The sequence below is a fragment of the Convolutriloba macropyga genome, chromosome 4, assembly GCF_964194025.1.
Source record: "Convolutriloba macropyga chromosome 4, txConMacr16.3, whole genome shotgun sequence".
In the NCBI taxonomy this organism is placed as follows: domain Eukaryota; kingdom Metazoa; phylum Xenacoelomorpha; order Acoela; family Convolutidae; genus Convolutriloba; species Convolutriloba macropyga.
The window spans coordinates 22750168-22776785 of record NC_134471.1 but is presented as its reverse complement, the minus strand read 5'-3'; the positions used below and the strand labels follow the sequence as shown (position 1 = coordinate 22776785).

General features: G+C 38.4%; 1 protein-coding gene across 1 annotated transcript; it reads right to left on the bottom strand.

Moving 5' to 3' along the window:
- Positions 1–590: 590 nt before the first annotated feature.
- Positions 591–26618, bottom strand: LOC142337516 (plasmanylethanolamine desaturase 1-like). Its single transcript, XM_075386798.1, has 5 exons — positions 26210–26618; positions 26050–26141; positions 25237–25497; positions 14469–14607; positions 591–925 (listed from the first exon to the last, which is right to left on the bottom strand). The coding sequence occupies exons 1-5, from the start codon at positions 26571–26573 to the stop codon at positions 798–800; spliced, it is 984 nt and encodes a 327-aa protein (XP_075242913.1). The 5' UTR covers positions 26574–26618; the 3' UTR covers positions 591–797.

Genomic DNA, 26618 nt, shown 5'->3' with positions numbered 1-26618 from the left:
ACAAAATTTGCAACTAAAATGAAAAACACGACGATGCCTTTACTCCTATTATGTAATAGCTAAAACCAGACCTTTTCTTAAGAAATCTTAAAAACAGGAATTTTAAGATCATAGCAAAAGCTATTATTAACATGAATAATGTATACAATCCAACATGGTCCTCTGAAATGTATTTCTGTAGGAAATGAGAAATTTTTTTAATATGAGGAGCAAAAGTATTGATAAAGGTCAAGAGTCTGTTGCGTGTTGGAGTTAGCATCGTCATGTTAGCATCTCGATAATAACCACCAAATACGAGGCCATTTAATGAACAGTTCGAAAATTGCAGCCATTCCAGTAGCACTTGATTGAAAGTTAGCAAAAACAAAGTTTCAATTTGGCCCAAAACTTTAATGTGCAATCTTAACAAAAGTTTTGAATGTTTAGCACTGATGCGTGCATTTTGACATTTTTCTGAGGCAACTGTTTCTTTTCCCACCGCAATGAATCGTAAGCAGAACCTTAAGCAGAATAGTTGATATTAAAAAAATAATGCACAACAATGCAATCTCAACAGCCCATTGTTTATTTAGAGCCAAAACGCTAACAAGTAAATGAGAGAGAAGGTGCAAAAAAACTTTAACTTTATTTTCAACGAAGGGAAAGAAACAGTTGCATCAATTTCTTCGACGCAATATTGAACGCGTTTTGAAGTCGTTAATGCAAGCTTGGATAAAGATAATAGTTCGAATGCTTGTTATCTGAGTGAAATTGAGAGTGATTCCTGTTACACGTTGCAGTCCACCATTGACATCTATCTAATGAATGGTGACCTTAGTAGCCCAGGCTAGATCGTCAGTTCTCGGTTTAGCTCCGGTCAAGGCCGTGATCAAACTCTCCAGTCTTGGCCAGAAGTCGATGTAGTGAAGGGGCCAGTTAAGCCAACCTAGCCAAAAATAAAATAGTAAGTTCAAATGCTCTAATCAATGAATGTTCTACCGTGCTTCTAATTTGGATTATGAGAAGATTAGTGCAAAAACTGCTAGATATTGGACTACAGTTACTAATTTTCAGTATTTTAAGATATTTTAAATTTACTTCTATTTTAATAAATTTATCTCATGTTTCAATTTAGCTTTATTTTATCTGTTTTAAGTATCATTTTCAATTTTTGCGAAATGTTTTCTTGCTTGATCGAATTTTTGTCTGAGCATGTGACTTTGACCTCATAAACAGGAAAACCCCGAATTATTAATTCTCTGATCAGGGCTCTTCGAGCTCCGCTACTCTCTACGTTTCACCAAAACTCCTGGGGAGCTACAATTTAGTTTCGAGATCAGTTTTGGGAAGCTAGAGATCCGTCTGCGACATTTCTGCGAAAAGAGACAGGATCTCTTCTTTTCCAAAACTGATCTCCAACTGAAATTATAGCTCCTCATGGGTTTCGATGAAACGTAGAAACGACTGGAGCTCTAAGAGCAAAGATCAGAAATTTAATATCTTTGGGTTTTACCAGTTCATCACGTTACACGGGTGGAATGAGATGGAGCGTGGGGAGTGGTAGGATATATGAGTGTGTGTGTGTGTGTGGGGGGCGAGGTTGGAGTTTGGGAGGGAGAGTTAAGTAGTGGGGGGTGGGGTCAATCTGCACTTCATACCATGAATTTATATTTCGTGAACGGTTTGTAGAATCGCATACTTAAAGACCAGTGAGCCGTAAGGCTCTAAAAGAACTTAATACCTTCCAGGATTTACCTGAGAGGGAGAGTTAAGTAGTGGGGGTGGGGTCATTCTGCACTTCATACCATGAATTTATATTTCGTAAACGGTTTGTAGAATCGCATACTTAAAGACCAGTGAGCCGTAAGGCTCTAAAAGAACTTAATACCTTCCAGGATTTACCTGAGAGGGAGAGTTAAGTAGTGGGGGTGGGGTCATTCTGCACTTCATACCATGAATTTATATTTCGTAAACGGTTTGTAGAATCGCATACTTAAAGACTAGTGAGCCGTAAGGCTCTAGGAGAACTTAAAACCTTCCAGGATTTACATGGGGGGAGAGTTAAGTAGTGGGGGGGGGGGGGGGGGGGGTCATTCTGCACTTCATACCATGAATTTTTATTTCGTAAACGGTCTGTAGAATCGCATACTTAAAGACCAGTGAGCCGTAAGGCTCTAAGAGAACTTAATACCTTCTAGGATTTACTTAGGAGGGAGAGTTAAGTAGTGGGGGGTGGGGTCATTCTGCACTTCATACCACGAATTTATATTTCGTAAACGGTTTGTAGAATCGCATACTTAAAGACCAGTGAGCCGTAAGGCTCTAAGAGAACTTAATACCTTCCAGGATTTACCTGGGAGGGAGAGTTAGTGGGGGGGTCTGGGGGTCATTCTGCACTTCATACCATGAATTTATATTTCGTAAACGGTTTGTAGAATCGCATACTTAAAGACCAGTGAGCCGTAAGGCTCTAAGAGAACTTAATACCTTCCAGGATTTACCTGGGAGGGAGAGTTAAGAAGTGGGGGGGGGGGTCATTCTGCACCTCATACCATGAATTTTTATTTCGTAAACGGTTTGTAGAATCGCATACTTAAAGACCAGTGAGCCGTAAGGCTCTAAGAGAACTTAATACCTTCTAGGATTTACTTGGGAGGGAGAGTTTAGTGGGGTGGGGTTATTCTGCACTTCATACCACGAATTTATTTCGTAAACGGTTTGTAGAATCGCATACTTAAAGACTAGTGAGCCGTAAGGCTCTAAGAGAACTTAAAACCTTCCAGGATTTACCTGGGAGGGAGAGTTAAGAAGTGGGGGGGGGGGGGGGGTGGGGTCATTCTGCACTTCATACCATGAAATTTTATTTCGTAAACGGTTTGTAGAATCGCATACTTAAAGACCAGTGAGCCGTAAGGCTCTAAGAGAACTTAATACCTTCCAGGATTTACCTGGGAGGGAGAGTTAAGTAGTGGGGGGGGGGGTGGGGTCATTCTGCACTTCATACCAAGAATTTATATTTCGTAAACGGTTTGTAGAATCGCATACTTGAAGACCAGTGAGCCGTAAGGCTCTAAGAGAACTTAATACCTTCCAGGATATACCTGGGAGGGAGAGTTAAGAAGTGGGGGGTGGGGTCATTCTGCACTTCATACCACGAATTTATATTTCGTAAACGGTTTGTAGAATCGCATACTTAAAGACCAGTGAGCCGTAAGGCTCTAAGAGAACTTAATACCTTCCAGGACTTACCTGGGAGGGAGAGTTAAGAAGTGGGGGGGGGTCATTCTGCACCTCATACCATGAACTTTATTTCGTAAACGGTTTGTAGAATCGCATACTTAAAGACCAGTGAGCCGTAAGGCTCTAAGAGAACTTAATACCTTCTAGAATTTACTTGGGAGGGAGAGTTTAGTGGGGGTGGGGTTATTCTGCACTTCATACCACGAATTTATATTTCGTAAACGGTTTGTAGAATCGCATACTTAAAGACTAGTGAGCCGTAAGGCTCTAAGAGAACTTAAAACCTTCCAGGATTTACCTGGGAGGGAGAGTTAAGAAGTGGGGGGGTGGGGTCATTCTGCACTTCATACCATGAATTTTTATTTCGTAAACGGTTTGTAGAATCGCATACTTAAAGACCAGTGAGCCGTAAGGCTCTAAGAGAACTTAATACCTTCCAGGATTTACCTGGGAGGGAGAGTTAGGTAGTGGGGGGGTGGTGGGGTAATTCTGCACTTCATACCAAGAATTTATATTTCGTAAACGGTTTGTAGAATCGCATACTTGAAGACCAGTGAGCCGTAAGGCTCTAAGAGAACTTAATACCTTCCAGGATCTACCTGGGAGGGAGAGTAAAGAAGTGGGGGGTGGGGTCATTCTGCACTTCATACCACGAATTTATATTTCGTAAACGGTTTGTAGAATCGCATACTTAAAGACCAGTGAGCCGTAAGGCTCTAAGAGAACTTAATACCTTCCAGGATTTACCTGGGAGGGAGAGTTAAGAAGTGGGGGGGGTCATTCTGCACATCATACCATGAACTTTATTTCGTAAACGGTTTGTAGAATCGCATACTTAAAGACCAGTGAGCCGTAAGGCTCTAAGAGAACTTAATACCTTCTAGGATTTACTTGGGAGGGAGAGTTTAGTGGGGGTGGGGTTATTCTGCACTTCATACCACGAATTTATATTTCGTAAACGGTTTGTAGAATCGCATACTTAAAGACTAGTGAGCCGTAAGCTCTAAGAGAACTTAAAACCTTCCAGGATTTACCTGGGAGGGAGAGTTAAGAAGTGGGGGGGTGGGGTCATTCTGCACTTCATACCATGAATTTTTATTTCGTAAACGGTTTGTAGAATCGCATACTTAAAGACCAGTGAGCCGTAAGGCTCTAAGAGAACTTAATACCTTCCAGGATTTACCTGGGAGGGAGAGTTAAGTAGTGGGGGGGGGGGGGTGGTGGGGTCATTCTGCACTTCATACCAAGAATTTATATTTCGTAAACGGTTTGTAGAATCGCATACTTGAAGACCAGTGAGCCGTAAGGCTCTAAGAGAACTTAATACCTTCTAGGATTTACTTGGGAGGGAGAGTTTAGTGGGGGTGGGGTTATTCTGCACTTCATACCACGAATTTATATTTCGTAAACGGTTTGTAGAATCGCATACTTAAAGACTAGTGAGCCGTAAGGCTCTAAGAGAACTTAAAACCTTCCAGGATTTACCTGGGAGGGAGAGTTAAGAAGTGGGGGGGGGGGGGGGGGGTGGGGTCATTCTGCACTTCATACCATGAATTTTTATTTCGTAAACGGTTTGTAGAATCGCATACTTAAAGACCAGTGAGCCGTAAGGCTCTACGAGAACTTAATACCTTCCAGGATTTACCTGGGAGGGAGAGTTAGGTAGTGGGGGGGTGTGGTGGGGTAATCCTGCACTTCATACCAAGAATTTATATTTCGTAAACGGTTTGTAGAATCGCATACTTGAAGACCAGTGAGCCGTAAGGCTCTAAGAGAACTTAATACCATCCAGGATCTACCTGGGAGGGAGAGTTAAGAAGTGGGGGGTGGGGTCATTCTGCACTTCATACCACGAATTTATATTTCGTAAACGGTTTGTAGAATCGCATACTTAAAGACCAGTGAGCCGTAAGGCTCTAAGAGAACTTAATACCTTCTAGGATTTACCTGGGAGGGAGAGTTAAGAAGTGGGGGGGGGTCATTCTGCACCTCATACCATGAACTTTATTTCGTAAACGGTTTGTAGAATCGCATACTTAAAGACCAGTGAGCCGTAAGGCTCTAAGAGAACTTAATACCTTCTAGGATTTACTTGGGAGGGAGAGTTTAGTGGGGGTGGGGTTATTCTGCACTTCATACCACGAATTTATATTTCGTAAACGGTTTGTAGAATCGCATACTTAAAGACTAGTGAGCCGTAAGGCTCTAAGAGAACTTAAAACCTTCCAGGATTTACCTGGGAGGGAGAGTTAAGAAGTGGGGGGTCATTCTGCACCTCATACCATGAATTTTTATTTCGTAAACGGTTTGTAGAATCGCATACTTAAAGACCAGTGAGCCGTAAGGCTCTACGAGAACTTAATACCTTCCAGGATTTACCTGGGAGGGAGAGTTAGGTAGTGGGGGGGTGTGGTGGGGTAATCCTGCACTTCATACCAAGAATTTATATTTCGTAAACGGTTTGTAGAATCGCATACTTGAAGACCAGTGAGCCGTAAGGCTCTAAGAGAACTTAATACCTTCCAGGATCTACCTGGGAGGGAGAGTTAAGAAGTGGGGGGTGGGGTCATTCTGCACTTCATACCACGAATTTATATTTCGTAAACGGTTTGTAGAATCGCATACTTAAAGACCAGTGAGCCGTAAGGCTCTAAGAGAACTTAATACCTTCTAGGATTTACCTGGGAGGGAGAGTTAAGAAGTGGGGGGGGGGGGTCATTCTGCACCTCATACCATGAACTTTATTTCGTAAACGGTTTGTAGAATCGCATACTTAAAGACCAGTGAGCCGTAAGGCTCTAAGAGAACTTAATACCTTCTAGGATTTACTTGGGAGGGAGAGTTTAGTGGGGGTGGGGTTATTCTGCACTTCATACCACGAATTTATATTTCGTAAACGGTTTGTAGAATCGCATACTTAAAGACTAGTGAGCCGTAAGGCTCTAAGAGAACTTAAAACCTTCCAGGATTTACCTGGGAGGGAGAGTTAAGAAGTGGGGGGTCATTCTGCACCTCATACCATGAATTTTTATTTCGTAAACGGTTTGTAGAATCGCATACTTAAAGACCAGTGAGCCGTAAGGCTCTAAGAGAACTTAATACCTTCTAGGATTTACTTGGGAGGGAGAGTTTAGTGGGGGTGGGGTTATTCTGCACTTCATACCACGAATTTATATTTCGTAAACGGTTTGTAGAATCGCATACTTAAAGACTAGTGAGCCGTAAGGCTCTAAGAGAACTTAAAACCTTCCAGGATTTACCTGGGAGGGAGAGTTAAGAAGTGGGGGGGGGTGGGGTCATTCTGCACTTCATACCATGAAATTTTATTTCGTAAACGGTTTGTAGAATCGCATACTTAAAGACCAGTGAGCCGTAAGGCTCTAAGAGAACTTAATACCTTCCAGGATTTACCTGGGAGGGAGAGTTAAGTAGTGGGGGGGGGGGGGTGGGGTCATTCTGCACTTCATACCAAGAATTTATATTTCGTAAACGGTTTGTAGAATCGCATACTTGAAGACCAGTGAGCCGTAAGGCTCTAAGAGAACTTAATACCTTCCAGGATCTACCTGGGAGGGAGAGTTAAGAAGTGGGGGGTGGGGTCATTCTGCACTTCATACCACGAATTTATATTTCGTAAACGGTTTGTAGAATCGCATACTTAAAGACCAGTGAGCCGTAAGGCTCTAAGAGAACTTAATACCTTCCAGGATTTACCTGGGAGGGAGAGTTAAGAAGTGGGGGGGTCATTCTGCACCTCATACCATGAACTTTATTTCGTAAACGGTTTGTAGAATCGCATACTTAAAGACCAGTGAGCCGTAAGGCTCTAAGAGAACTTAATACCTTCTAGGATTTACTTGGGAGGGAGAGTTTAGTGGGGGTGGGGTTATTCTGCACTTCATACGAATTTATATTTCGTAAACGGTTTGTAGAATCGCATACTTAAAGACTAGTGAGCCGTAAGGCTCTAAGAGAACTTAAAACCTTCCAGGATTTACCTGGGAGGGAGAGTTAAGAAGTGGGGGGGGGGGGGGGGTGGGGTCATTCTGCACTTCATACCATGAATTTTTATTTCGTAAACGGTTTGTAGAATCGCATACTTAAAGACCAGTGAGCCGTAAGGCTCTAAGAGAACTTAATACCTTCCAGGATTTACCTGGGAGGGAGAGTTAGGTAGTGGGGGGGTGGTGGGGTAATTCTGCACTTCATACCAAGAATTTATATTTCGTAAACGGTTTGTAGAATCGCATACTTGAAGACCAGTGAGCCGTAAGGCTCTAAGAGAACTTAATACCTTCCAGGATCTACCTGGGAGGGAGAGTTAAGAAGTGGGGGGTGGGGTCATTCTGCACTTCATACCACGAATTTATATTTCGAAAACGGTTTGTAGAATCGCATACTTAAAGACCAGTGAGCCGTAAGGCTCTAAGAGAACTTAATACCTTCCAGGATTTACCTGGGAGGGAGAGTTAAGAAGTGGGGGGGGGGGTGGGGTCATTCTGCACTTCATACCATGAAATTTTATTTCGTAAACGGTTTGTAGAATCGCATACTTAAAGACCAGTGAGCCGTAAGGCTCTAAGAGAACTTAATACCTTCCAGGATTTAGCTGGGAGGGAGAGTTAAGTAGTGGGGGGGGGGGGGGGGGTGGGGTCATTCTGCACTTCATACCAAGAATTTATATTTCGTAAACGGTTTGTAGAATCGCATACTTGAAGACCAGTGAGCCGTAAGGCTCTAAGAGAACTTAATACCTTCCAGGATCTACCTGGGAGGGAGAGTTAAGAAGTGGGGGGTGGGGTCATTCTGCACTTCATACCACAAATTTATATTTCGTAAACGGTTTGTAGAATCGCATACTTAAAGACCAGTGAGCCGTAAGGCTCTAAGAGAACTTAATACCTTCCAGGATTTACCTGGGAGGGAGAGTTAAGAAGTGGGGGGGGGGGGTCATTCTGCACCTCATACCATGAACTTTATTTCGTAAACGGTTTGTAGAATCGCATACTTAAAGACCAGTGAGCCGTAAGGCTCTAAGAGAACTTAATACCTTCTAGGATTTACTTGGGAGGGAGAGTTTAGTGGGGGTGGGGTTATTCTGCACTTCATACCACGAATTTATATTTCGTAAACGGTTTGTAGAATCGCATACTTAAAGACTAGTGAGCCGTAAGGCTCTAAGAGAACTTAAAACCTTCCAGGATTTACCTGCGAGGGAGAGTTGAGAAGTGGGGGGGGGGGGGGGTGGGGTCATTCTGCACTTCATACCATGAATTTTTATTTCGTAAACGGTTTGTAGAATCGCATACTTAAAGACCAGTGAGCCGTAAGGCTCTAAGAGAACTTAATACCTTCCAGGATTTACCTGGGAGGGAGAGTTAGGTAGTGGGGGGGGTGGTGGGGTAATTCTGCACTTCATACCAAGAATTTATATTTCGTAAACGGTTTGTAGAATCGCATACTTGAAGACCAGTGAGCCGTAAGGCTCTAAGAGAACTTAATACCTTCCAGGATCTACCTGGGAGGGAGAGTTAAGAAGTGGGGGGTGGGGTCATTCTGCACTTCATACCACGAATTTATATTTCGTAAACGGTTTGTAGAATCGCATACTTAAAGACCAGTGAGCCGTAAGGCTCTAAGAGAACTTAATACCTTCCAGGATTTACCTGGGAGGGAGAGTTAAGAAGTGGGGGGGGGTCATTCTGCACCTCATACCATGAACTTTATTTCGTAAACGGTTTGTAGAATCGCATACTTAAAGACCAGTGAGCCGTAAGGCTCTAAGAGAACTTAATACCTTCTAGGATTTACTTGGGAGGGAGAGTTTAGTGGGGGTGGGGTTATTCTGCACTTCATACCACGAATTTATATTTCGTAAACGGTTTGTAGAATCGCATACTTAAAGACTAGTGAGCCGTAAGGCTCTAAGAGAACTTAAAACCTTCCAGGATTTACCTGGGAGGGAGAGTTAAGAAGTGGGGGGGTGGGGTCATTCTGCACTTCATACCATGAATTTTTATTTCGTAAACGGTTTGTAGAATCGCATACTTAAATACCAGTGAGCCGTAAGGCTCTAAGAGAACTTAATACCTTCCAGGATTTACCTGGGAGGGAGAGTTAAGTAGTGGGGGGGGGGGGTGGTGGGGTCATTCTGCACTTCATACCAAGAATTTATATTTCGTAAACGGTTTGTAGAATCGCATACTTGAAGGCCAGTGAGCCGTAAGGCTCTAAGAGAACTTAATACCTTCCAGGATCTACCTGGGAGGGAGAGTTAAGAAGTGGGGGGTGGGGTCATTCTGCACTTCATACCACGAATTTATATTTCGTAAACGGTATGTAGAATCGCATACTTAAAGACCAGTGAGCCGTAAGGCTCTAAGAGAACTTAATACCTTCCAGGATTTACCTGGGAGAGAGTTAAGAAGTGGGGGGGGTCATTCTGCACCTCATACCATGAACTTTATTTCGTAAACGGTTTGTAGAATCGCATACTTAAAGACCAGTGAGCCGTAAGGCTCTAAGAGAACTTAATACCTTCTAGGATTTACTTGGGAGGGAGAGTTTAGTGGGGGTGGGGTTATTCTGCACTCCATACCACGAATTTATATTTCGTAAACGGTTTGTAGAATCGCATACTTAAAGACTAGTGAGCCGTAAGGCTCTAAGAGAACTTAAAACCTTCCAGGATTTACCTGGGAGGGAGAGTTAAGAAGTGGGGGGGGGATGGGGTCATTCTGCACTTCATACCATGAATTTTTATTTCGTAAACGGTTTGTAGAATCGCATACTTATAGACCAGTGAGCCGTAAGGCTCTAAGATAACTTAATACCTTCCAGGATTTACCTGGGAGGGAGAGTTAAGTAGTGGGGGGGTGGAATCATTCTGCACTTCATACCAAGAATTTATAATTCGTAAACGGTTTGTAGAATCGCATACTTGAAGACCAGTGAGCCGTAAGGCTCTAAGAGAACTTAATACCTTCCAGGATCTACCTGGGAGGGAGAGTTAAGAAGTGGGGGGTGGGGTCATTCTGCACTTCATACCACGAATTTATATTTCGTAAACGGTTTGTAGAATCGCATACTTAAAGACCAGTGAGCCGTAAGGCTCTAAGAGAACTTAATACCTTCCAGGATTTACCTGGGAGGGAGAGTTAAGAAGTGGGGGGGGTCATTCTGCACCTCATACCATGAACTTTATTTCGTAAACGGTTTGTAGAATCGCATACTTAAAGACCAGTGAGCCGTAAGGCTCTAAGAGAACTTAATACCTTCTAGGATTTACTTGGGAGGGAGAGTTTAGTGGGGGTGGGGTTATTCTGCACTTCATACCATGAATTTATATTTCGTAAACGGTTTGTAGAATCTCATACTTGAAGACCAGTGAGCCGTAAGGCTCTAAGAGAACTTAATACCTTCCAGGATTTACCTGGGAGGGAGAGTTAAGAAGTGGGGGGGGGGGGGGTGGGGTCATTCTGCTTTTCATACCATGAATTTTTATTTCGTAAACGGTTTGTAGAATCGCATACTTAAAGACCAGTGAGCCGTAAGGCTCTAAGAGAACTTAATACCTTCTAGGATTTACTTGGGAGGGAGAGTTAAGTAGTGGGGGTGGGGTTATTCTGCACTTCATACCACGAATTTATATTTCGTAAACGGTTTGTAGAATCGCATACTTAAAAACAAGTGAGCCGTAAGGCTCTAAGAGAACTTAATACCTTCTAGGATTTACTTGGGAGGGAGAGTTAAGTAGTGGGGGTGGGGTTATTCTGCACTTCATACCACGAATTTATATTTCGTAAACGGTTTGTAGAATCGCATACTTAAAGACTAGTGAGCCGTAAGGCTCTAAGAGAACTTAAAACCTTCCAGGATTTACCTGGGAGGGAGAGTTAAGAAGTGGGGGGGATGGGGTCATTCTGCACTTCATACCATGAATTTTTATTTCGTAAACGGTTTGTAGAATCGCATACTTATAGACCAGTGAGCCGTAAGGCTCTAAGAGAACTTAATACCTTCCAGGATTTACCTGGGAGGGAGAGTTAAGTAGTGGGGGGGGTGGGGTCATTCTGCACTTCATACCAAGAATTTATAATTCGTAAACGGTTTGTAGAATCGCATACTTGAAGACCAGTGAGCCGTAAGGCTCTAAGAGAACTTAATACCTTCCAGGATCTACCTGGGAGGGAGAGTTAAGAAGTGGGGGTGGGGTCATTCTGCACTTCATACCACGAATTTATATTTCGTAAACGGTTTGTAGAATCGCATACTTAAAGACCAGTGAGCCGTAAGGCTCTAAGAGAACTTAATACCTTCCAGGATTTACCTGGGAGGGAGAGTTAAGAAGTGGGGGGGGGGGTCATTCTGCACCTCATACCATGAACTTTATTTCGTAAACGGTTTGTAGAATCGCATACTTAAAGACCAGTGAGCCGTAAGGCTCTAAGAGAACTTAATACCTTCCAGGATTTACCTGGGAGGGAGAGTTAAGAAGTGGGGGTGGGGTCATTCTGCACTTCATACCACGAATTTATATTTCGTAAACGGTTTGTAGAATCGCATACTTAAAGACCAGTGAGCCGTAAGGCTCTAAGAGAACTTAATACCTTCCAGGATTTACCTGGGAGGGAGAGTTAAGAAGTGGGGGTGGGGTCATTCTGCACTTCATACCACGAATTTATATTTCGTAAACGGTTTGTAGAATCGCATACTTAAAGACCAGTGAGCCGTAAGGCTCTAAGAGAACTTAATACCTTCCAGGATTTACCTGGGAGGGAGAGTTAAGAAGTGGGTGGGGTCATTCTGCTTTTCATACCATGAATTTTTATTTCGTAAACGGTTTGTAGAATCGCATACTTAAAGACCAGTGAGCCGTAAGGCTCTAAGAGAACTTAATACCTTCTAGGATTTACTTGGGAGGGAGAGTTAAGTAGTGGGGGTGGGGTTATTCTGCACTTCATACCACGAATTTATATTTCGTAAACGGTTTGTAGAATCGCATACTTAAAAACAAGTGAGCCGTAAGGCTCTAAGAGAACTTAATGCCTTCCAGGATTTACCTGTTTACAGCATTTTTGAAGAAAAAAGTCAAATGGTCAGACGAAAAAAAGAACGATCAGTCGAAAAGTTGTCAGTACAAAAAAAACGCAAAAAAGACCAGCAGAATTAATATAACTGCTACAAACCTTGTCTGACAAATTAAAAACCTAAAAATGAAGATTTCGAGTAGTTTCGAGCCGTGAACAAATGCGCCCATCGATAACTTTGCCCAGACATTGTTGCCCTTAAACTATAAAATAAAGAGCACATCTTCAGAGCACATAAGATAGTTGCGCAGACTCATTTAAAATACTCATCAAATAATGTAAGCAAAAACGAAAAATAACCATTTTTGCTGCCAAAAAAGTGTTTTATCTTTGCATTGGGCCGGAACATTTGCTTCGCAAACCGTTGGTTTGAGATACTTAATAAAAAACTTTGAGTTTGTTTCTCTGAGAAAAGTTTGATGACAAGAAAAGGCCAAAACATACGGGCATCGCTTAATTCGTTTCAAGTGCCTTAAGAAGATTAAAACCATAAATCACCTTCGGTTCACGATAAAACTGCAGAACGACAAACATCCTCTCCTAGCACTAAATATTAGATCGCTGGACTTAATATGCCTTATCGTCTACCATCACTCTCGATCCTGCAAATGGATCAGGCCAAATGTGGTAGGTCGTACTAATAAAGTAATTAAATATAAGCCATTGAGTTTTTAATATACGATCACGTACCATAGCATAATTTCTGATAAACTTGCGAGCACTACCTGTTTATCCGTTTTGAGGACGAAAAGTGAAATGAGTCAGACGAAAAATCGGACACGTGAAAAATCGCTTTCACAGACTAATATATATGCTATAAAACTTGTTTGGGAGCAATTAATAATGCGTAATTTATTTTGAAATTATACTGTTAACCGTAATTATTACATTGTTATGTACTAACCTACTTTAAGAAAACAAATTTCTGGACAAAAAAGGCCTAAAATTTTAAACCGATTCATTTATCTTTCAAGCTATAACGTGTTCGCCCTGTTATTAATGAGACTAAATGACAGGGCGAGCAAAAACAAAATGGGGAAAGTTGACAATCCCTTGACATTTTTGGGAGAAACTGAATTCAAAGTAAAAAAAAAATCATAAGCTATCAACTGAGAACATAAATTAATTTAATTAGACTACCATGGAAAATTATTTATGCTTCCACATAGTTCCTGTCATTAAGTCGATTAAGTGAAAAGACAACAAAAAGACTAATAGATAGGGGCAATTCTAAAAAAACCAATTTTATAAAAAACAAAGAGTTAAAGTTACATTAATAGTAAATTTTGTCGCAAACATTTAATAGGCTTTTTTAAATGCCACATTATGGGACTGTTGGAACATGTCATTAATTACATTACGTGATTGAACTGAAGATATTCTATAACAATGTATTAAAAGAACATATTGATGAAGTGTTAAAACCTATTAGCTGCTCAATGGCGGATTCAAGAAATTTCAACCCTGCATTGTTTGAACAAATATATCAGCTTTAGTACCATTCTTTGCAAAGTGATTTGAGAAAAACTTCGAAAACAGAAGTCAAATTGACGAAAACAAAAATTTTAAACAAGAAACTCCCATTCCACTTTAGCATCAATTAGAAAACTTGACACTATTCATATGTACCCACGTGTTCGCTGCTTTTACAATTCCCGAGCAACATTGAAACGATCAATCCAGTTTGACTTCTCCTTGACATCAAGAAATCGAAAACAGTAAACCGATCATAAAAGAAAAAGCGCTGCAATGCAATCCAAGTCCTTTGGAATGTAAGGTATCCACGATGAGTGCAATAATAGCATTCTTATTGCTTCCCGGCTATACGAAAATTCATCAATTCTTGATTCTTTTTACTACTCAATTTAGGAGCTAATCAATTTACAAACTATGAAATAATCCTTCTTCTGCTTCGAAAAACTTTTGCACGGATTAGGGCTTTCATGGGTTGATGATATACGGCTTTTATAGAATAGGAACTAATAGGACTATTACATATATAGTAAGAAAAAAAAATGCGTACAAATTGTCAATAACATGTAAATGTCATAAGAAAAACGGGCAGCTGACAACAGACCTCTGTGGCCTATTGCTGCGAATACGCAGAAACCACAATTACGCTAACGATAACAGATGGTCACAAAGGGGGTTCCGACTGACCTGTAGTGATGCAGAAGTGAGTGTCGTGGGGTGAGATGTGGTGCAGTCGGTGGTGTTTCTTGGGCAGAATCAGGTGACTCCACTGCAGGAACTCAACCCATTTGGGTAGACCGAAGTAAGTGTGGGACCACTTGTGAATCTATTCATAAAAGGAGCCACAATCACAGGGAGAAACATTACAGTCTGGTTAGTCAAATGATAGGGCAAAATTAATCAATATTAGCTTTTGTCTAAATTTCAGATTAAACTTTTAGTCTAACAATTTAAAACAATGATGTCGTACAGCTTAAATACGATTGGAATTAAGAGAAGCATTTATTTCAGATGTAAACATACCTAGTATATTGTCGGAAAATAGCCAAAATTGATTCCCAGAACACCGATGGGGATTGAAAGAACGCGGAAAAAAAGAACATAGATGGCAGATTGCCAGAAAATAGCCGCAATAGCCTCGTAGACGTAGATCTGCAGTCTTCAAAAAGTTAGTAAAAGAAACAGACCAAACAGAATTTTCTTTTAAATGCTGAGATGTTATATTTTGATTAGGAATTCGTTTAACTTATTGCTGCTTCTATTAGCTGGCCTCAAATAACCTTCAATTAGAGTGACACACATTTACGTGACCCTATCCTTTTGAATTAAAGTGAAGAAAAGTCAAATTCAGAGCTAGAAAGTCATTTTTGAGACTGAGGTAAGTCAAGTGTGACCAAAAACTTAATCACGCAAATGGACAAAAAAATTCGCTCCAATAAGAGTGAAAAATGACGTCACGTATGCAATTCAGTCAAACTACATTAACAAACGAACAAAAGTAGTTTTGAAGTGACTGTGACGTCATATGATCGTAACAAAAATCTTGACGATGAAACAATAAAAAAACATAGCAGGACAAGTCCTGACGAACAATTCAAAGAATTTTCATTGACTATACAAAAATCTATACTTAGAACGAACGATGAGTAAATTGAGATAAACATTTCTAAAAAAATCAGTTAAAAAAAACAGAAAATCAATGTCAAAATGCCGCATGTGAACAAAAAACCACCATCGAGAAAAGGAAATTTGGTTAAAACAAAAAACAGGGCCTAGAATGGACTATGACCGGATTGGTAAAACCCTTTAGAAAAAATCCGATCCAAAAAATCGAAAAAAAACAGTAAAAATCAAAATGAAATTGCCGTATGTGAACAAAAAAACCACAGGCGAGAAAGCGAACTTTTGTTCAAAACACCGTTTTCTCACTGGCTCAGTTTAAAAAAAGACAGGGCACCAACACAATTCAAATTCGTTGAATTGTAACAAGAGAAGGCCAATAATAGCCTCAGCTATCTTTTTGCGGCTATGAAAAAAAGAAAATTTTTGTACAAAATATTTTTGAAGTGTGAAATATTTTGATATCATTTCGTAGTTAGATATATTTCTGTTTCTTAATGACGGAATACATGGGCTGGTATCAATACCAATAAGCGTTAGCAATGGTAATTAGGACTTGTTAAGAACAAAGTTTGAGTAGCTGGCATCTAAAATTGAGCTTTGAGTTTCTCCCGTTTCTAATCTTGATTTCGTTTTTAAGACTCCGATCATTTTAGACTGCTTTGCTGAGCAAAAACTGTTTAAAAGCATTTTGAGCAGAATGAGCGAAGAATAAAGAAGCCTAAATAAGTCAAAAAGAATTGACGCAAAAAAATTGGTTCTAAAAATTTGAACCAGCCGTGACTTACGGTAAAGAGAAACAATTTATTCGACAAAGTAAAACATGGCTAGTCCTGGCCAACAATTCAACGAAATTTTATTGATAAAACAAAAAATTAATCCTAGAGCGGACCATACAAGGATTGGGATTTCCAGTTCAAAAATAATCCAATACAATCCATAATCGAGAAAAGAAAAAAGTTACGCCGCATAACCACGCGCTTTTCGCTCCATTTTCTGTTTTGGCGTGACCAAATTCACGTCTTCAATTTGACTTCAAAAATAATGAAAATGCTTGAAAAGACAGCTGCCCCAAAAAATACAGGTTAGCAGCGGGGTTTTACATGAAGGTGAGGTCTTTAGTGTAGATAAGTCGGAGAGACCTATATGGGATCAAAATTCTCAAAATGACGTTTTAATCTGGAGAATTACCAGCAGTTCCTTATTACTATACATTTCAAATGTTGCTGCTCATAAAGTACAACGTTCGAAAAGAAGTCAATTCAAATACATTACTTAAGGCTTTTCAAGTAAAATTTAACCTAAATTGATCTAATTTTACAATTACAACGAGCCCATCACTTCAAGCATAGTCAAGTAATGCAAAAACAAAACAATTGTTCAGATTCTGCGTACCCTTTAGCATGCGAAAAATTTGGAGACACTGAATGAAAAACAAGATGTCTAAAACTTGGAAAAGACTAAGAGAATCAGATAAAAACATAGCCAGCTAATTGCCGGAAAACAGCCGCCGTTGAAGCACATTGGGAATGAAACAAAAAAGATGATAGAAATGACAGAATTTATTCCTGTTTCAAAAAGACTTTTAATTCTGTGTGCTGTCGAGCTATATTTCAAAACTATACTTATTTCAGCTTCTAAACTGAAAGCTATTAAGCTTAATACCAAGCTTAATAAGCTAGCCATCACTCTAATGAACTTTGATAACATAATGCACAAAGACTTAATGATCGGGCCTTAACAGTTTATACCTTTTCTTTTGATTTTGCTCTTTTGACATTGACCGTATTCACATTGCGTAATTCAATGCGTAAAAGTATTTAAAATACATTCAGTCGAACAGTGAGTGATATAAGTCTTAACGTAAAAACCGTGTATAACAAGTGTAAAACGAAAAACTTAATCAAAAGGTACAGTGAGTTGAAAAAACCAAGCAGGACAAGTCCTGACAAACAATTCTGAGACCTAGAATTGTCAAGGATTTGTTTAGGAAAACATTTAGAAAAAAAACAGATTGAAAATCGAAAAGAAAACAGCAAAAATCGATGTCAAAATGCCGCATATGAACAAAAAACCACTAGCGAAAGCGAATTCTTATTCAAACACCATTTTTTCACCCTACTTTAAAATCATTGTGAAAAAAATGCACCCCAAAACCAATCGCTTTTTCGCTCCACTTCCTATTTCGGCGTGACCAAAATCATCACTCCAATTTGATTTCAAAAACGTGTGAACAGATCTTAAAAACATAGCCGAAAGAATTACGGAAACGAATCGGGGTAGAAAGCTGACCAAACTCAATGACCTGATGAATCACCCGCTTGCTGACACAAAGAAATAACAGAAAAAATTCAGTGAAGGAAATAAAATGACAATAACAAAAAGCATCTGATAAAATTTACATTAAGTTGCGCCTCCAAAAGTAGAGGTAAGTGCTGGTAAAACAGAAATACACTTAGTTCAAAACAACAAAATTATCCATTGATAGAAAAGATAATGGGCTCATAGAGAACAAAAACGAGCAAACGGAAAGTTCATGCCGAAGGAGAAAGTAGAAAACAATATTCTCTATAAAATTCAATAGAAAAAATCCCTATATTCTCTATAAGAACTATTCTCAATAAAAACAATAAGGAGCAAACTAACAAAAAACATTGGGAACAAAATCTTAGATCTTCCGCTAGATCGGTCATTCGAGAAATACTGCAGAGAAATATTAAAATATACCAGTTAAAAAAAGCAAACGAGAAAAAATCTGAAAAATAGGAATATGTATAATTTCAAGGAAAGGTGACCTTTCTCCCGTTCACGCACCACTTCATTGTAACCACACCTATAAAAATGCTCTTAATTAAAAATTGAGCAAGAAAAACGACATCAAGGACCATGAAATTAAAAGAAATAAGCAAAAAAAACTTAGAAAACATACGAAAATTGGCATAAAACTCGCCCAAATTTACACAGTTATTTTAAGCAAAAGAACTCAAAGGCAAAACTATTCAACCAAGGAGACAATTAAAAAATCTAAAACATCTGCTTAAACCACAAAATACCCAGATGCTATCAAAAATTGAAGAATGAAAAAATTGCGGAAAAAGCTTTGTAAAATAGCTGAATTGTAAGACAGAGTTGTAAAAATAGCTGAAAATTGACACCAAAAAAACATAGCTGGCAGATTGCCAGAAAATAGACGCAATAGCTGCGTAAATCTGCAGTCTCAAAACAACAGTAAAAGACAGACCAAAAAAATTCGTCTTTTCATTGAAGGCTGATATGTTATATTTTGATTAAAAATCTGTATAAGTTTTTGCTACCTCTATTAGTTGATCTCTAATAACATTCATTTAGAGTACACACCCATTTGACGATATCTCTTTGGATAAAAGTAAATAAAAGTCAATCTCATAGCGAGGAAGTCATTTTTGTGAGTGAGGTAAGTCAAGTGTGACCAAAATTTCAATCAAGCAAATGAATAAAAAAATTGCTCCAATAAGAGCAAAAATGACGTCACGCACGCACTTCAGTTGATATTGCATGAACGAATGAACAAAAAGCAGATTTGAAGTGGTTGTGACGTCATATGGTTCTAGCAAAAATTGCGACGACGAAATAAAAAAACATAGCAGGACAAGTCCTGAAATACAATCCAAGTAAGTGAATGAAAGACAGACCTAATTAAACTGACCAGCAGATCAATTGAACAATCCCAGCCAACAGGACAAAATCTCAAAAGTTGAGAAACTAAAAGAATCAAACAAACTAACAAAAAAACTATCATTGCTAAAACCCCTGAAGCTTTTAACTTGAAGGCCATATATGACTCATTTCAAAATACTCATTAATTCATGCAAAAACCTTGAAAGAGATGAATCTGCCACCAAAAGTAGATAAACTGGACAAATATGACAAATGCATCAAGAAACTGAGAAGAGAAAATTTAAAGAAATTTTACAAAAAAATAGGGCTATTAAAAAGGTCAAAACATTTTATTGACTCTGAAGTTCTTTTTTGTAAATCGTCCACAAAATTTGAAAAGTTTCGTTGGCCAGTAAAGATAGTTAAACTCAGAGAATGACAAAAAATCGAAAAAATTTGAAAACAATCGAAAATTTTAAATTGCAAGCTTTATTTAAAAAAGTCCCTACAACCGCAAAATTAAAAAATTGCAAACTATTTTATTGCCCCTATAACCTATGTAGTAACATACTAGCAAACTCTATAGGAGGTTCCCTGGCCACTGAATAAAAATTTCAAAAATTTAAAAAAAATTGCAACTTTTTCAAAAAATTGGTAAAAGATATTAAAATGTTGAATACCATTCTATGGCCAAAAAATATTTTCAGTAAACTGTTAGCAAACCCTAGATGAGGCTTCTTGCCCCCTGGGGTGGGAAAACTTGAATAATGACAAAAAATGGCAGAAATTTTGAAAAAACACCAAGTTTGATTAAAAAAAATTGGTAAAATTCATGAAGTTAAAATGTTTAAAACCACTTCATTACCACTAGAAACAATGCATTCACCTATTAAACCGCAGAGGAGGTTTCTTGACATCAAAGTCCGAAACAACTCAAAAAAATGACAAAAATTTTCATACAATTTGAAAATATTAGTATAAATTACCGTGTTTATGTTTGGAGTAGCAATAGATATAGCGCTTAAAGTGGCCGTAAAAAGCAAAGGACTTCTTGCAAAGGACCTTTATCAACTTTAATAAACCTCAATTTCAGACTGATCTCACAAAAAATCCAAAAAAATGACAAAAAAATGCTAAAAATTCTTTATTTTAGGCTCAAGAACTCCCAAAAATGACCTTTTAACCTTGAATTACGGCCTTCCCAGTAGCTTCACCACTCTGAGTGTTCGAGGGACTACTAAACGCGGGCCTCTAATGAAACTTGATGCCCGCTGAGCTTTACCTGTTTATCCCGTTTTGAAAGCTCAAAGTCATGAAAACAGGTGTGAAAACATCTTACAAAAATAAAAAAAAAAGACAGAGCACCAATACAATCCAATTCTTGGATTGTAAAAAACAAGAGAATGCCAATAATAGACCCAGCTATCGCTGTGCGGCTATAAAAAACGACTTCAGATTATCAAAAAAGCTTTCTGTATTACCTGTTTAGTTAATTGAGGGAAACACCATTGGTCGTAAAAGTTAGAGTTAACTAAAAAAAGCTGCTTTCAAAAAGCCACAGGTGATCAAAAAATTCCGCAAGCTCAGTGAAATATTTTTCTAACCTATTTTTCTCGCGCTCTCTCAAACAAGCTACATGAACAAAAAACAACTCTCTTTTCTCTCAGCTCTTCAGCAATTTGTCCTAAACACATTGTTTCACGCATTTCACTTCTTGTTTCAAATACATTCCAACATAATTACAGATAAAAAACAGACGGTAGAACTCTGGAACCCAGACGAAAAAACAAATTGGCCACTAACTAACATTATGACTATCCTACGAAATAACATTAATAACTTTGAAAAAAAGCATTAAAATGAACAGTGAAAAAGCATCTGAACAGAAACCATGATAACGAATCTGACAAAACTTCCTTTTAAAGTTGAAACTCCAAAACAACTATCGACAAAAGACCATGCGACGCGTTTAGTTTTCATTCATAACAATTTTCAGGTAGAGAAAACAGAAGTGAGCGAAAGGAAATGAAGGACAAAATCAAAAAAAATCTCTGCAAATTTCAACAAAATTAAGCTACAAATAAAGGATAAGTTGCCAATTACTTCTTTCAAATCTACTCCAATCGATTATTTTAAAAAATATATTACTACTTTATGTGAAGCACACATTAATCCAACACCTTGCCAATTTATATTTAAAAAAAGGAAAAAAATTAAAATGTAAGAAATTTGTATTATTTTTCAAAAAAAACTGCCCTGTCTAGTTTCCAGTGACTTCCAGCAACACCTCTTGAAAAACTGAATAAACAATTGAACGACAAAAAGTAGCAAAAAGCACAAAATCAGAGAAAAGTAGCCAAAATAAGGAAAAAAGACGAAAATCCGCCAAAATCTGCATAAATTTTACTCAATTATCTTTACCGAAACAACTAAAATAAAAAAACGAAAAGCAGCAAAGACAACTAACTTGAACCACAGACATACCAAATGCTAATAAAACTTAAGAATAAAAATCATTTAAAAAAAGTCTTAAGGATTTTAAGGATTTTTTTATATTAAGAGAGCACAAAAAGCCAAAAAAAACGTTCACTGGAGCAAATAGAGCGTTTAAATGCTCAAAAAACAACAAGAAAGTCACAATAGGCTAGGAAACTTATCTAAGATTAGAAAAAAACCCGAACCAATGCAAAAAATATGAGAAATTAAATAAGTTCTTATTTTATTGCTAATTTTTCTCCACAAAAGAAACGTTCAATACCAATAATACTGCACTTACTTGGTATCTAAAAACTCCCTAAAAATTAAGCGTCTATACAATTCCCACGCAAAGCAGTAAAACAAAACAGCGGAAATCGCCAAAATCCGTCTAAGCTCAGCAAAATAGGTGAAAAACCAGCAAATTGGAAAAAACTCAAATTAATTACTGGAAACCTTCAAACCACTATCAAAACAACTCTTAAAATTATACAGTATCATAATCCAACTTCTAAACCAAAAAAAGCGTACGTGAAAAATAAATTTCGCTCGCTTACAGAAAAAACTTTCACACCTCAATTTCAGATCATCAAAAAAACTCTCTTTTCGCTCTACTCTTCAATTTCGTTCAACAACCAAACGACTCCAAAATTTTTCACGACTTCATTTGATCCAGATCACCAATGAAAATGATTTAAAGAGGACTTCTCCTATACTCCTCTTCGAGTCGTAAAAGTAAAAAGACAGCTCCCCAATACAATTTGAATTGTAAAAAGGGAGCACCTAAATAAAATCTGTTGAGAGGCTGACGGCGGCTAATTTAAACTATTGGCAAAACTTGAACAGTAAACTCTTAGCGCCCTAACAGACGTTATGAATAAATCGATGAAGAGCGTTAATAAAAAGCACAACAGACTAAGGTCGACCAAATAACAAGCGCCGGTCAACAACATATTGCTTCAAACAGGCAGCGGTATCATGTCACCGAGGGCTTAAAATGATGCTATTAGAGCTTGTCAAATATTACTACGATGTTTGATAGCAAGCTAAACCAGGTCTGGTTCACTTTTCAGCAGCCCAAAATTGTGAACGCGTGCTTCCCTTGTCACGTGCCCTTGTCAAACGATTAGATAATGATGTATTAAAGGCTTTGTACAATATTTAATTTGAAAAAATTGTCGATTTACTTCCAGAACCAAGAAGTTTTTAAAAATAACCGGCAGAATGCCGCAAAATAGCCGCCAATGATTCTCATAACACCGATTGGGATTGAAAGTACAGAAAAAACAATGATAAAAATAGACTGTTGTACAAAAACCTTTTTAAAATGCAAACTATTTAGATGGAAATTCATACTTATGCATAGTCCTGTCTTCATAGTTACCAATAACCCATCTGCAAGACCTCAAAAAAGTTGACCCTCAAAAATCAATAAACTGTGAAAATGACAAATATTTTCAAAAAAATTTGAAAACAATCGCAAATTTTATTGAAATGTTACTAAAATTCGTGATAATCATATCTTCAGAACCTTTTCATTGTCTCCAGAAACTAGCCAGTATCCGAATTTTAGGCCTTAAAAAATTTCACAGGCCCAGAAATATCGATACACTCAAAGCCAAAATAGTTTTAGAAAAACTTGAAAAAGCAAAAAGATTGCTAAAATTCTTAACATTAAAACGATAAGTAGCCTTACATTGCTAGCAAAACCTATGCCCTAACCTAACTAAAAAAAAACCCTAGAAGAGGCCACTGAGTCTAAAAAAAACTTGTAAAATTTCAAGAAACAGAAAAATGACAAACTTTATTAAAAATTGCAAACATGCGTAAAATAACCAGATGAAAAACCACTCCATTGGCACTAAAACAATCCAATAACCAATTTTAAGTCCTCAAAACGATTGGACATTGGCTCACAGAGATCGGAAAACTCAAATGACAAACTTTCAAAAAAAGTCAAAAAAATATTACAACTTGGTAATTAAGTTTACATTACCAAAACATATACCTCAAAAAACAGTTATCAAGAGCTTTTCTAGATTGCACAAGACCACTAGGAGCAAATTTCAATTGAAGTCTGACAAAAAACAAGAAAAAAAGCACAATTCTGTGGTGAGCACAAGTGACTTTTTCATCTTAAAATTAGATGTGCCCAGCAGCTTCAGTACATTAAGCACCTTAAAGACTACTAAAATCAGCTTAGGTTTGAAAGCTAAAAGTCATGAGAAAAATGCGTAAAAACATGTGAGGTGTCGAGCAATGTCTTGGATTGTAAAAACAAAGCAGCACAAATCCTGACAACATTCAAATAATTTTTATTGACTAAACAAAAAAGAGCTGGACCTCGAATGGACTATTCAAAAATTAAAAGAAACCAACTAACGTCGGAAAAATTGCTCTCGAATGACAGGCTGCGCAATTCAATTCAGGGCCCAGATAAATTTTTCTGTATAGGTGCAAAAACATCAGCCGAAGCTAGGATTCAAACCCCAAACTCCTGAGTCACATTCGGTCACCTCGACGAAGGTATTAACCACTGGGCTACCAGGGCCTTGTCATGTACTCGCTAGCAACCGTTTTTGCTTAAAAAAACTAGCTTTATTTCGGAGTTTGAGAAACTGAAACCACTCAAAAATCAAGTGCGTGAAGAAGTCACTTGAGAAGTCTTCTCGAAGAAAAGCGCAGAACTGCCAAGCAAAAAATTTGCATTAAAAAGACACGCACGTTCACAATAATTGCTTCTCATTAGAGAGGAATTAAAAATCGTAAAAATTAATGTCAAAATGCCGCATGTGAACAAAAAACCCCTAAAATTTTTATTCAAGCAGTTTTCTCACTCGGAATTCAGAGCGAACAAGTTTCACCCCGCAAAACCACTTGCTTTATCGCCCCACTTCCTGTTTCGCCGTGACCAAAATCATCGCTTCGATTTGAATTTAACAATCATGAAAATCTGTGAACCGATTTAAGACAGCGCCCCAATACAATTAAATTCATGGAATTGTAAAAAAAGGAGCGCTATAATAGCCGGCTGAGAATATGAGGGCTGCTTATAAAATTAATGTTAAACTTCGTGGCAAATTTGGTTAATTAAAATTGAAAAATCCAGTAACTACGAATCAACCGGCTTTCTTGAACCTGTCTAGAGCGAACGGTCAACAGATTTTCCCAAAAAAAAAATGCAGCCTTTGCAATTTTCACCTCGGATACTGTGATTTCTGAATAGAGAGCATAACAATATCTATAGTTATGTAAACAGGATTAGGTTTTTATGAGAACTAAAAAAACTGCATTAAATTGCACAAGAAAAACTTAATAGCATCAGCACCCTTTTCATTTTGAGTTATGATTGGTCATCCCTTCTTCGAAATATTGATAGTATGAATCGGGGTCTAATATTGCAAAATGACAATTTTTGCTTGTACAAGTACGCTAGCTGTACTTGGGATTTCTGCATAATTGCAAGCGCTTTGTCTGAAAACGGCAAAACCTTGGGAAACGTTGGTGGGAACATATAGCTTCACCAAAAATGCTCCTAATAGCTTCAGAAATGAAGAAAGCCGGAAAGTGTTTTGTCGCCAAGTCTCCTATTTTCCGCTTCAATTACTAAAGGACAACATCGAATACAAATAGCAACCGGGTTGTCGATTTAGCGCTTGTTTCAGTATAACAATTAGATCTAACTACTTGCTATCTATAGGCTACTCCAGCAGTGACCACTTACCTGATTAGTACATACAACTAATATGGCCAGCATGAACAAAAAGAACGAGAATCCATATTGTTCTGGTGCTTGTTGCGCCAAGTTGGCATCTGCTGTTCCCAGTCCGAACATCGACAGATTAGAATACTGGTACTGTCGGTACGAAATGATGCCGAAGATGGGAATTGCGATGGCGCAGAGATCACCACTGGTTTCGATGAAATCATGACGAGTGATGGCTGTTGGGTCGATGTGGTGCTCACGGAATGGCCTCAGTAGTGACTGAAAATGGTAATCAATTGACAGTGGATAAAAATATTTTGTTGCCCATCCGTCTCAAAAACACCAAGGAATTTGCAAGCTGATATTTAATTCCGCTTTTCGGGTAATCATATGGAAGTGTTAAGACTATGGTAGCGTTCCTTGTCCAATGTTCCTATCATATATCTATTTTTAACCTGCAAAAATCATGTACACTAATTTTAGCAGTTGAATAGGCACTGAATATTTTTAAAAAAATGTTTTTATACATTTAACTATATCACAGTTTCTTGGTATTAAAATGCTAGCATGATTGGTATATAATCTGTTTATTTGAAGTATCGTCAACCTTGTGGCTATAATTTTATTTTTCCGTTTCAAAAAAACTGGATTGCTTCTGGATAGTTAATGTTAACTTTAACGGAATCTGAAGTTAAGGGGAAACGTCGCAAGGGATTGAGGCATTTTGATATGCATTTCGGAACTTTTCGTTTGCTTTGATTAATATTGTATCAAATTGTATATTCTGAGCACGTTTTCACAGTTAACTGGGAAAAAATGAAAACAATTCACCTTGCCAATAACGGGCAGATCAACAGACCCCCAGCTATCCGCACCCCAATGAACCAACCCTGAGAAGAAATCTGCAGTCAGACCAGCGAACACTGAAAACAATTAGGGTAAAGAAACAGGCAGATAGACCTTGGTCACCAGGGAAAGAACAGAAACTTACCGAAACCCAGAAACATGTAAGGCAAGTACTGATATCTGACACTGAGCAGAATTAAAGCTACAGTCAAGAGCCCAATGGTTCCGGCAGTATAGACAGATATTGTTTCCTGCAGTCGTTTGCTATCAGAATACATCCCTGCAAGTTGCTGTGCGCCCGCGTGCTGTGGTCCCCAACGAGGAACACCATTTGCAGGAATCGTATTACCATTTGGATCACCTTCAGCTTCCATAAACCCTCCACGTTTCATGATCTCTTGCTCTTCGGAATTGGTCTGACTTTCAGTCTCAGAGTGCTCATCTTTGCTGTTTAAATTTTTTAAATTGTCTGTCGTGTTGGTGGCAGTAACAGTTGTACTATTGTGCATCTTGGTGGCTAACAACGTCCCCTGAAAATCGGAATTAGTAAAAGT